The following is a 12,156-nucleotide window of genomic DNA, read 5'->3' as shown; positions in this document are numbered from 1 at the left end:
TGAAAATGAATAAAATCTTAGCCTAATTTGATCAAACAGAAGATTAGTACGGAATATTGTATCGTGTCATATATAATGAACTTCGCAGAATTATAGGTAATCAATGGGAATATTCTAATTAACGAGTCATGGGTGATTAACCAGTTAATCACAGACTTGGATGTAAAATGAGAATAAAGCTACACTGAACTTCGCCCTGAGGGGGTAAAATATTATATTATATCGACGGAATAAAATCGAACATGATTAGTAAGTCATTAATTCACCACAGCTTTGAGGATTCATTAATGAAGCAGCATCTCCCAGGCACACTTCAGAATCCTAAATTAAAGACAGACCTTTGGGGTCGCTTATCGACTCCCGTTTCTCTGGAGTTTCGTAATTGATGGCCCACTCAGTGAGCTCCTGGCAGATAGCTAGTTAAAATCGGTCAAAGTTCTTAGTAAGGATGGCTGGAGTAAGAAGTCAGATTTAATCACATTGTAACAGGTTCACTGAATTGACAGTGTTGTTTATAATAATCGGTATAATATTGGATTGTACAACAGTGGTGCTTGAAAGGATGTGACTCCTTTAGAAATTTCTAGATATCTGTATGAATATGACCCAGAACATCATCAGGTTTTCACACAAGTCCTGAAAATAGACAAAGAGAACCCAATTAAACAAATGAGACAAAAATATTATACTTGGTCGTTTATTTATTGATCCAATATTTCCTATCTGTGAGTGGCAGAAGTATGTGCACCTCTAGGATTAGCAGTTCATTTCAAGATGAAATTAGAGTCGGGTGTTTTCAATGAGTGGGATGACAATCAGTTGAGTGAACGCCCAGTTTTATTTAAAGAACAGGGATCTATCAGAGTCTGATCTTCTGAACACATTGTGGAAGTGTATCATGGCATGAACAAAGGAGATTTCTGAGGACCTCTGAAAAAGAGTTGCTGGAATCCACCAAACCACAATTTGATAGACTGTGTAAGTCAAGATCATTGTTACCCTCCTCAGGAGTGGTCGACCAACAAAGATCACTCCAAGACCATGATGTGTAATAGTCCACGAGGTCACAAAGGAACCCTGGGTAACTTAACTAAGTAACTAAAGGCCTCTCTCACATTGGCTAATGTTAATGTTCATGAGTCCATCATCAGGAGAACACTGAACAACAATGGTGTGCATGACCGGGTTGCAAGGAGAAAACTACTGCTCTCCAAAGAGAACACTGCTGCCCTTCTGCAGTTTGTTAAAGATCACATGGACAAGCCAGAAGGCTATTGGAAAAAGTTTCATGGAGGGATGAGACAAAAATAGAACATTTTGGTTTAAATGAGAAGCCTTATGTTTGGAGAAAGGAAAACACTGCATTCCAGCGTAAGAACCTTTTCCCATCTGTGAAACATGATGGTGGTAGTATCGTAGTTTGGGTCTGTTTTGCTGCATCTGGGCAGGATGACTGGCCATCACTGATGGAACAGTGAATTCTGAATTGTCCCAGCGAACTCTAAAGGAAAATGTCAGGACATCTATCCGTGATCTGAATCTCAAGAGAAATTTTTATCATGCAGCAAGACAACGACCCTAATCACATAAATCGTTCTACCAGAGAGTGTTTAAAGAAGAATAAAGTTAATGTTTTGGAATGGCCAAGTCAAAGTCCTGACCTTGATCCAATACAAATGGTGTGGAGGGACCTGAAGCAAGCAGTTCATGTGAGGAAACCCACCAACATCCCAGAGTTGAAGCTGTTCTGTACTGAGGAACGGGCTAAAATTCCTCCAAGCCGATGTGCAGGACTGATCAACAGTTACCGCAAACGTTTAGTTGCAGTTATTGCTGCACAAGGGGGTCACACCACATACTGAAAGCAAAGGTGCACATACTTTTGCCACTCACAGATATGTAATATTGGATTATTTTCCTCAATAAATAAACGACCAACTGCAATATTGTTGTCTGATGTGTTTAATTGGGTTCTCTTTGTCTACTTTTAGCACTTGTGTGAAAATCTGATGTTGTTTGGTCATATTTATGCGCAAATTTGCAACGCCAATTCCAAAAAAGTTGGGACGCTGTGTAAAATGTAAATGGAAACAGAATGTAATGATTTGCAAATCTCATAAACCCGTATGTTATTCATAATAGAACATAGAAAACATATCAAATGTTTAAACTGAGGAAATGTACCATTTTAAGAAAACAATAAGGTAATTTTGAATTTGTTGGTCGCAACACGTCTCAAAAAAGCTGGGACGGGGCAACAAATGGCCCCCTCTGAGCTTTGGTGCATGGTTGAATGGTGTAGATTTTAGTAATGTACTACCACTCATTGCTAATCACAGTATTATTAATGATAAGATTTGAAGGGCATTGAACAGCGAATTTCCCTGGTTTTGCAATGTAGGTCTGCGTTCACATTCCCTTTCCTGTATCACGCTGACCAGAGCTCCTCCTCGTCCTTCTTTAGAAATTCAGGAAAGGGTCATTTCATTGATCATGATCCTTGGGTTAGGGGTGGACCTTTCCTGCGACAAACAGTCAGGGTCTCAGGAAGTCTGTCTCATTTTTTCCCTTCCTTTCCTGTCCTCCATGGGTGTTTCTTCCATTTTAATAGTCTGAATGATCAGTCATACCACATAACCATGAAAACATGAGCTTGGTTGTGCCATGTCATTCCGTCTGGCTCTGCATCCTTCCATCATCGTGATGCAGGAGGAACATGGATTCATCAACCAGCCAGCATTTTCACACTCATTCCACTGCTCCACTGGAGTCTCTTTCCTGTTCTTTGCTGATAGCAGCATCCGACACTCTATGTTGTAGCCAATTCAAGACACAGAGTCCAATAAGTGATGCTTTCTGAGCTTGAAGTGGGATGTGATTTGTGTGTCTGCTTTCATGATTTTTTTCCATGTATTGTGCACTGACCTCCCCGATCTACAAGCTGTTGATTTGTTAACAGCTGTTTGGGAGATGCTAGAACTAAGCTCAAAGTCATTAAATCCACCCATTTACCCAATGCAATGCTCAAACAAACAAAGAGCTGAGGCTAGACATGCTGGTATACCTGCTGTATACCACATTTAATAAGAGGATATACCTAATAAACTGGCAAAACTTTTTGTATGAGTTTCTATTACTTTTAGGTAACTGGCACGCTTTAATAACAAATAAAATGGGTCTTGTTACTGGACTCAGACACTCCATTCACTGTTTTGTTGTTTTTTTTACTCTCACCTGTAACCTCCAGTGTGACGGTGTCCTGCTCGTAAGTATCCCCAAGAGTCACGTGGCAGACAAAGGTCCCAGAGTCGTTGGTGCGGAGCTGGGAGAGAACCAGCGAGACATTTAGACTGTTCGAGTGGTACCCGGGCAGACTGACCCGTCCTTCATACGCCCGCTGTACGCGAACTTCCCTGTCCTCGAGTGTGAGCACGGTGGTCTCTGTGTCACCCTGAAGACGGCTCCATCGCACAAGCGGAGTCCCACCTTGGTGGGAGGAGCCGAGTGGCAGGGTGTGGACGCAGGGAAGGAGGGCGGAGCCTGCGAGAGGCTCTTGCACTGCGAGGTGCGTTACTTTGCGCACAGTAACGAGAGTTTCTGCTTCAATCAGACCTGCCATGAAAGGAAAAAGAAGACCAAAAAATTAGACTGTTTAACGTGAGTAGCGCGAAGGTGTTTGAAAGTTGGTCAAGAATTTAGGAAAAAGACAGAGTGACACAGACAGAGTGAAAAAAGTATTACTAAACATGCAACACTAAATACAAGGATGGAGAGAGAGACAGAGAGACAGAGAGAGAGAGAGAGCAATAGGTATAGATAGAAAGGCAGAACACAGACATTATAGATTGAAATGTTTTTTTTTTAATAAATTGAAATATGCATTTGAAATAATTAAACACACACACACATACACACTCACTCACACACTTTGCATCCTTTAACATCACAGAATAATTAAATCTGGGGCCAGGTGTCCACATTTTTTTGCTTGAGTAAAGTAAATCAATATTTCAGAAAAATATAGTCATAACACTTTTCATTCCATCTAAAATAAACAACAACATGTATTTTAATTAGCTTGTTATTAGGCTTAAGACCCTGTGTAGGAGATGTTTTTATAGAAGCAACAACATTACATTGTTCGAAGAAGCAAATTACAATAAATCTATTATTTGAACTCCTGTTCAAATTTGATCTCCATTGTTATGGAAAACGAATCGACACTTTCTGACCAATCGGATTTGCGTATAAACGTATATTAAATAACAAGTAGATTTCTCAGACGGGATTTTTTTGTCGCGGTCGCCATATTTGGTACTGATGATTACTCACCTTACCTCAGAAGAGAATAAACATTACTTCAACAAATAAAATAGACTGTGATCCTTTGTACTTTCCCCTGAACCCTTATTTGATGCCTATGTCACAGTGATATGTTTCCACTTTCAGCAACATTTTAATCCATACCAGCTCCATAAGACGAGTGACTCGGATCCGTCACATGCACTCACGCCATTTTCTTTCTACGCTGAGGACATTTGTGCCACTTGCATGCATGAGTCAAGCATAAGCTCCATAGAGATCCATTCACTTGCTCCTTATATAAGCTGTTTTTACAATCATAATATACAGAAGCATTCTGGTTTTTCTGAAGAAAGTGTTTTAGTATAATCATACTTATTACCTGGTGTTCCCACTGGCAGCATCGCAACACGCCACGACAAAGTGGATGGAACTTATTCATTTTCAAATGACTTGTGAATCGAGCGGAATGAGCGATGAGGAAAAAGTTGAGTGGATTTTATACAAATGAGAAGAAAATTGATACGGTGACGCGAGGGACGTCCTCACTGTGAAACGTGTGCTGTTCGTATTTGTTATTCGTTCTTCTTTAGTCCGTACTTTCTATCCCCTGATTTTCATAGGGCTGAAAAGCAAAGGCAGTGGTCTATAGTAGACGCTATCGGAAAACCCAGTCTCGAGAACTGAGGCAGCTTCTTAGGTGTGCTGTACTGCATGCAAATGATTTGCATAATGTTAACAGCGCACCCAGAAAATCGACTCGTGCACCTACGCAACTGAATTCAAAATACGCGTAACTTTCCACATATAAATATTGACAGACGTAGCTTTTGGACTCAAATTTCTAACTCTGAATTAGTTCCTCAGGTAGGTTATGTTCATCATAAAGTAACTAAGTTAGCTTCAATTGTCAGACCTGTTGGCTTTAGCTAGCGTGATGCTATCAACAGCAGCAAAACTCTTGCTCAAGACTAGGCCTGTCACATTATCTACTTTTGTTGGACGATGTCTTGTTCGAGAAATAATCGCGATAAACGATATTATTGTCCTTTTAAGACCATTTTATGCCTCTGATATAACGCATTCTCTCTCTCTCTCTCTCTCTCTCTCTCTCACTCTCTCTATGTGTGTATATATATATATATATATATATATATATATATAGAGAGAGAGAGAGAGAGAGAGAGAGAGCGGATGTGTTAGGGAGTGGAGAGAGAGAGAGAGAGAGAGCGGATGTGTTAGGGAGTGGTGGCTCAGTGGTGGCTCGGTGGTTAAACTCTCTCGGTTACTGATCAGAAGGTCAGGATTTCAAGCCCCAGCACTGCCAAACTACCACTGTTGGGCCCTTGGGCAAGGCCCTTAACCCTCCATTGCTCAGTTGTATAAATGAGATGAAATGTAAGTCGCTCTGGATAAGGGCGTATGCCAAATGCCGTAAATGTAAATGTAAATGTGTTTGGGGCGAGTTAATTAACCCACTAGTAAAGACCTTCAGTTTACCACTGTTCAGTTTCAGCTTACGCAGCTTAAGCGTCTCCATCTCCCACATTACTGACTACGACTGGATTATTTGAAACACTTTTCTTCTTCAATAAACATTGTTAGTGCAATGTTAATATCTTAAGTGTGATTTCTTCAGTTCAACTCAAAGTTTGAATTCAAATCGGTGCTAGTGCTTGCTACACATGTGTTTTTATATCTTGAATTCGACTTGGGCAAGTTTTCAGAAATTATACGCAGCAGTTGGTTAGATTGTCATGTAATAAGGTAATTAGCATGTATATTTATGTCACCAGTGATAGACAGAAATGTAAGACATCCATAAGAAAGAAAATTTACTGAAAATCGGTGGAACATAAAGAGAGTTACAGCTAGTTTCATCAGGGTACGGTGGAGTCCCACAGACGTGCAATGCCGTATGAGCAGTTTTCGTGCCCGCTAAAGTGGCAGTAGCATTGACCTAAGGAAGTCGTTAGTGAAAATGCTTAATGAGGTAAACAAAAAAATGTACATTTCCAAGGTCTGTACCAGTGTCTATCTAAAGTAAGGATGTATTGGCAACCGAGAATGATGACTGTGCTTCTAGTGATGTGTTCGTTCCTGTCACTGCTTTTGAGAGATATTATAATTAACTAAATAACAGTGTGTGTGTGTGTGTGTTGTGTGTGGTAATGAAAGTGGGGTTACTGATTGATGTCAACAACATTATACACACTCGACAGGAGACCGATGGCCTGATCATGGTGAGAGAGAAAGGAGTCAGTGGAAAGGTCAACACTTTGTTCACGGTCACATTAATCAGAGTTTTTCCGTGGACTGTGTGTTTGTGTGTGATAAAGCTTAATAAAGAGATTCGGAACCATCTGACTTTTGTTTACTTCTTTCTGTAAGATGCTTAGGCCATAATTAGAGCTCTCAGTGTAACCAGAGCTGGCTATCTTACAATAACTGACGATGGGGTACCTGTGAATTTGTGCTTTTAAAATAGCAAGGCAACAATCTTTGAAGTGAGAAGTGAGTATACGGTAGTCATAAGAACACTGTTGCTAGGCAACTAGGAAACAAGGACATCAAACCGAAACTACCTTAACATAGAGGCTAGCAATTTAGCTAGCGTGTGTTTTGAATACAGAGAAATGAGTAGAAACAGTAGAAAGGATTCAAGATTCCCTCCACCTTGTTAAAAACTCCAGTTCCTGAAGAAAAGCAGCCCTAAAGCATGATGCTGCCACCACCATGCTTCACCGTGGGTATGGTGTTCTTTTGCTGGTGCTTTTTCTGCACCAACACACCTTTTGGAATTATAGAATTATTGTTCCTTTTTCGAATTGATCTCATCACACCGTAGCATATTTTGCCGCACGGTTTGGGGTCTAGCCACCCTACTTCACAGCCCAGGCGAACGTGAAGAATACGAGCGGTTGTTGTCACATGCAACATGAGAGTGATCAGTCAGATATTCCTACAGCTCCTTTAATGGTGCTGTAGGTCTCTTGGCAGCCTCCCTGGTAAGTTTTTGTCTTGTCCTTTTCTTAAATTATGGACGGATGTTCTGTTCTTGGGGTGTGTAGACTTTTTATATCCATATACATGGTACTTAATCGTAGAATTGAACAGTACTGTAACTGAACTTCACGAACTCCACCATGCTGTGAAACATGGGGTCATCATTGAGTCAGAATTTAAAATAAGCAAATCTGAAAAGGTAGAACTCTGAAGTGAGGAATGATTCTAGTTAAGGATGGTATTATATACATAAATATGACACTAGTAATTCATTAATAGCGTTGCATCATTTATAGTCAATCAAATGATTTTTTTCCCCACACATCAGCCATTGGAGGAGAAGCATCTTAATCAGAGACACTGCTTGGGAAAGTAATAATAATTCTTTTTTTTCTCCATATAAAGTTATGAATGAAATGAAAGTGAATTGTAAGTGTAGCAGACGAGTACTCATTCAGCTTATCCTTCAAACTCATGGTCACGTGAGAGCACACCAGATAAAATAATACCGACGTTGGCAGTATATTATTCATTTGACAACTCAAACTAGCAAATTTAAAAAAAAAAAAAAGTGTGATTAAATAGCTTTCATCCATGTACACATTATGATTTCATGACCTCGATTTAATATCTCGTGGCTTCATTACACTGTGTGCATAATGAATTAACTGGCGGCCCACGATATGAAAAGATAAAACGTAAAATAATATGATGTTCTGGATCAAGTGCTATTTTACAGGCTGTTGAATAATGAAGATGGACGACATGTTGTTAAATTAATGAAGTTGAAATTCGAAAAAAAAAATTGTGCTTGTGTCTAAAGGTCAATGGAAAAATTCTGTCTCAGATACTTCTATACCAGGGGTGTAACCTGGCCTGGGGATCGGGGGATGTAGCCCCAAAGAGTTTATCTTTATGATTTCTGAATCGTTCTCCACTTGGAACGCTTTGTCACTACGTAACTTAATGCCAATAAAAGAAGACATTTGTATCTCCGGTGAACGCAGGCGAGACCGATCGGACAGGGTTAACAGGAAAATTTTCTAATTGGCTGACAGCTCTCAAATCTTCCAAACGCTAGTTTAGTCAGTTAGCGTGAGGGGAAAAATGGCCATACACAAGATATACCTGAAAACGCAAGCTCCTGAAAACGATGCCTGCATCGTCTCCGTGTAAACATTCAAAAACGAGAATTTGTGAAAACGATGACGTCGTGCGCGCTACTATGCGTATTACGTGCTCTTACGTGTCTTTAGGCATGCGCGCGAGTTTTTCAAAACAACGTGCGAGAGTTTATTGACGCTTCTCCCGTAAAGTGTAGATTTACTCCATCACTACTACGACCAGCGGAGACGCATCCGTTACAAACGGCAAATTATTAACCCACATCTACGCCCACGAAGGGTATATCTTTGTAATTGTCTGTTTGGGAGTGTATCTGTATCCTTTCACTGCTAATAATATACAGAAAGCAGATCGACTGCCAGTGTCTCACTGCTTTGTTTGTATTTGCCTATTGGGTTCCATTTTGATGCAGCGTTGGTCAATTATTCGTACTTAAAGATGCACTATTAGGATTTTTTTTTTCAGTATTTAAGAGTGAACGAGCTTTATTAACAGAATTCTGACTTGGAGCACAAGAAAAGCTCAAAGATGAGGTTGAAGACAGAAAAATCCATTTCCACAGTGAAAAAAACCTTTATGCACATTTCATGTACATTCCGTTATATGACATTAGGGACGTCTCAGCGTTTCTTAACCAAGAAAAATACGCAGAGTCTGTGCTTGACAAGCGTGAGTCTTCACAATTCCTTACGACGATGAATCAGTTTCCTAGTCTAACCATCGAGATTCTAAGTAACTGGAGACAGAACTTTTTTTTTGTACTCCACATGCATCATAAACCATTGAAATCGTTTGAGAACTATAAACGTTATTTTGCTTTTTATCCAGAAAAACTGCAGCCCCTCCGTTTACTTCTATTAGTTCATAGAGCAGTCTTGCCCGGATCGATATGGCGGACACGTTGACGTGAACGCTTATGTGCACAGGCGTGTAGTGTTTCTTTACAAACTGACATCGCCAGCTACTGACCAGACGTGTATAATACAGCGTTTCTAGTCGTTTTCGTAGATCCGTGTGAACGGGGATGGTTTTGACAACGTTGTGGTCTGTAAGGCGAAACATTTCAAAAACGCAAACGTTTTTAGTACATCGTTGTCGTGTAAACGTACACTAAATGTCTATACGAGTTCCGAGTTACGTGTACATGATATGAGCAGAGCATAAGGACAGGTAATGTAGTTTGCATAGCACTGTAGCAGCTAAACCCATACAATGATGACTTAGTTGTGCCTCCTCTTGGCTAGCGACACCAAACTAGCCTAGTCTCATGTTAGATGGCCAGAAAGTTTGATATTTTATCGGTCTGGTAGTCCTGCAAACAGTGAGAACACCCGAGGCACGTACGACCTATGATTCGAATCATCTGAATGAAGAGTCCAAAGAAATCTACTTAAGCAGACATGTAGCACAACTCTGAATAGGTATAACTTTCCCTGTGTAAATATTTGGACCGAAGTTTCCAGCTCTGAATACGAAGAAGCAAAAACAACAACAGCACCTTTCTTAAAAGTTACAAGAGTCACATTTAGACGAAAGACTGTTCCTCTCTCTCTCGCTCTCGCTCTCGCTTTCTCTCTCTCAGGCAAACTTTAATCATCCAGGATAAGGAACTGCAAGTAGACTCAGCCGGCCGCGTGTCGACATCCACCTGTGCCGTGAATCCAGTTGTGACTGTGAGAGCAAACTAAAGTGCTGATATTTAAAACAGGCAGGCTCAAGCAAAATGAGGGGACAGAAAATATTTCAGAGTGTTTGAACAGTGGATATGTTAACCATGTAAGGATGAAAAAAAAAAATCTGTCTGAAATCTGCATTTAGATAGAACGGCTTTCAGTGCGCAGATACGCCCCCCCCCCCCCCCCCCATACACCCCCCCACAATCCACCTCCCCCCTCCCCCTCACCCCCAAGCCTCACTATTGTTCAAAAATCCACTCATTTTTTCCTCCGGATGGAGTGTAACACACACGCAGGTGAGAGCACATGCTGTTCTCACATCTCGTATACATCACTCATTTCTCACATCATGTACTGTCAGTTCCATCATTTCACTAGAACAGTCACAAACAGAGCGTTTCGAGTGTCTACCCCGCGTCTTCTTCTTTTCTTTCCCCCAAGTTCTCTCACTCACACAGCGGGCTTATGCATTAATATTCCCAGGCCACTGAATGCACAGCTTGTCCTCATACCTACCCATATCCTTTAATATTTCTATGTCTCTCACTCTCTCTGACACACACATACACACACACACACACACACACACACACACACAGACACACATACATAGCTGTACATCTGCACCCATACACAGACCTCAGTCATCACCAGGCAAAACCATGGCAACAGCTGCTTGGTAAGTGGGAGAGAGAAATTGGTCAAACTGCTCAATATGGCTCTTATAGAGGGAGGAGAGAGGGAAAGACAGAGACAGCGAGTGACAGTAAGAGAGAGACAGCAATACACACAGAAAGAGAGAGAGAGAGAGAGAGAGAGAGAGAGAGAGAGAGAGACAGGGAGTGACAGTAAGAGAGAGAGTAATACACAGAGAGAGAGAGAGAGAGAGAGAGAGAGAGAGACAGAAAGACAGAGACAGGGAGTGACAGTAAGAGAGAGAGTAATACACAGAGAGAGAGAGAGACAGAAAGACAGAGACAGGGAGTGACAGTAAGAGAGAGACAGTAATACACAGAGAGAGAGAGAGAGAGAGAGAGAGAGAGAGAGAGAGAGAGAGAGAGACAGAGACAGCGAGTGACAGTAAGAGAGAGACAGTAATACACAGAGAGAGAGACACAGAGAGAGAGAGAGAGAGAGAGAGAGAGAGAGAGAGAGACAGAGACAGAGATAGCGAGTGACAGTAAGAGAGAGAGTAATACACACAGAGAGAGAAAGACAGAAAGACAGAGACAGGGAGTGACAGTAAGAGAGAGACAGTAATACACAGAGAGAGAGAGAGAGAGAGAGAGAGAGACAGAAAGACAGAGACAGGGAGTGACAGTAAGAGAGAGACAGTAATACACAGAGAGAGAGAGAGACAGAAAGACAGAGACAGGGAGTGACAGTAAGAGAGAGACAGTAATACACAGAGAGAGAGAGAGGGAGACAGAAACGCAGATAGGGAGACATATGGTAGGAAACATGTAGACAGCACCCAGCCATCAATCCCTGTGTGAATAATTAAAATGCCACTTCTACTGTTTCAGCCAGTGGTGAGACTGAAGTGCTTTTCAAACCTACTTCAAAGGTGTGTGTGTTTATGTGTGTCTGTGTGTGTGTTTATGTGTGTCTGTGTGTGTGTGTATATGTGTGTCTGTGTGTGTGTTTATGTGTGTCTGTGTGTGTGTTTATGTGTGTTTGTGCATGTGTGTGAACAGATGTGTCAGATTATGACTGCTGAGCACAAAGGAAATACGCAACGAGTTTATTTCCCCTAGTGTTCTTATTTCCGCAGACTTCATGAGCATGCACACACACACACACACACACACACACACACACACAATCTCATAGTGCTTTTCCACCAAAAAGCAGCCATGACTTGGTAACAAATCCAAACCTATCCTGGCTCTGTGTGTGTGTGTGTGTGTGTGTGTGTGTGTGTGTGTGTGTGTGTGTGTGTGTGTGTGTGTGTGTGTGTCGGTTTTGTATAACGCGACTCATCCAGGTAGGAAGCGTTTCCGTACGGCTCACGGATATAAAACGCACGAGTCTCAATCGGCGTTAA

The 12,156-nt window shown here is 41.3% G+C and overlaps 1 protein-coding gene across 1 annotated transcript in view; it reads right to left on the bottom strand.

The window, feature by feature from the left end:
• Window positions 1-12,156, bottom strand: part of ncana (neurocan a) — a 98,103-nt gene that overhangs the window by 53,776 nt on the left and 32,171 nt on the right. Inside the window, exon 3 of the mRNA XM_017495026.3 lies at window positions 3,235-3,612. Coding sequence (XP_017350515.3) covers window positions 3,235-3,612 — 378 coding nt within the window. The remainder of the gene's footprint in view (window positions 1-3,234; window positions 3,613-12,156) is intronic.

The sequence above is a fragment of the Ictalurus punctatus genome, chromosome 20 (genome assembly GCF_001660625.3).
Source record: "Ictalurus punctatus breed USDA103 chromosome 20, Coco_2.0, whole genome shotgun sequence".
NCBI lineage: Eukaryota > Metazoa > Chordata > Actinopteri > Siluriformes > Ictaluridae > Ictalurus > Ictalurus punctatus.
This window is presented reverse-complemented; position numbering and strand designations above follow the sequence as displayed.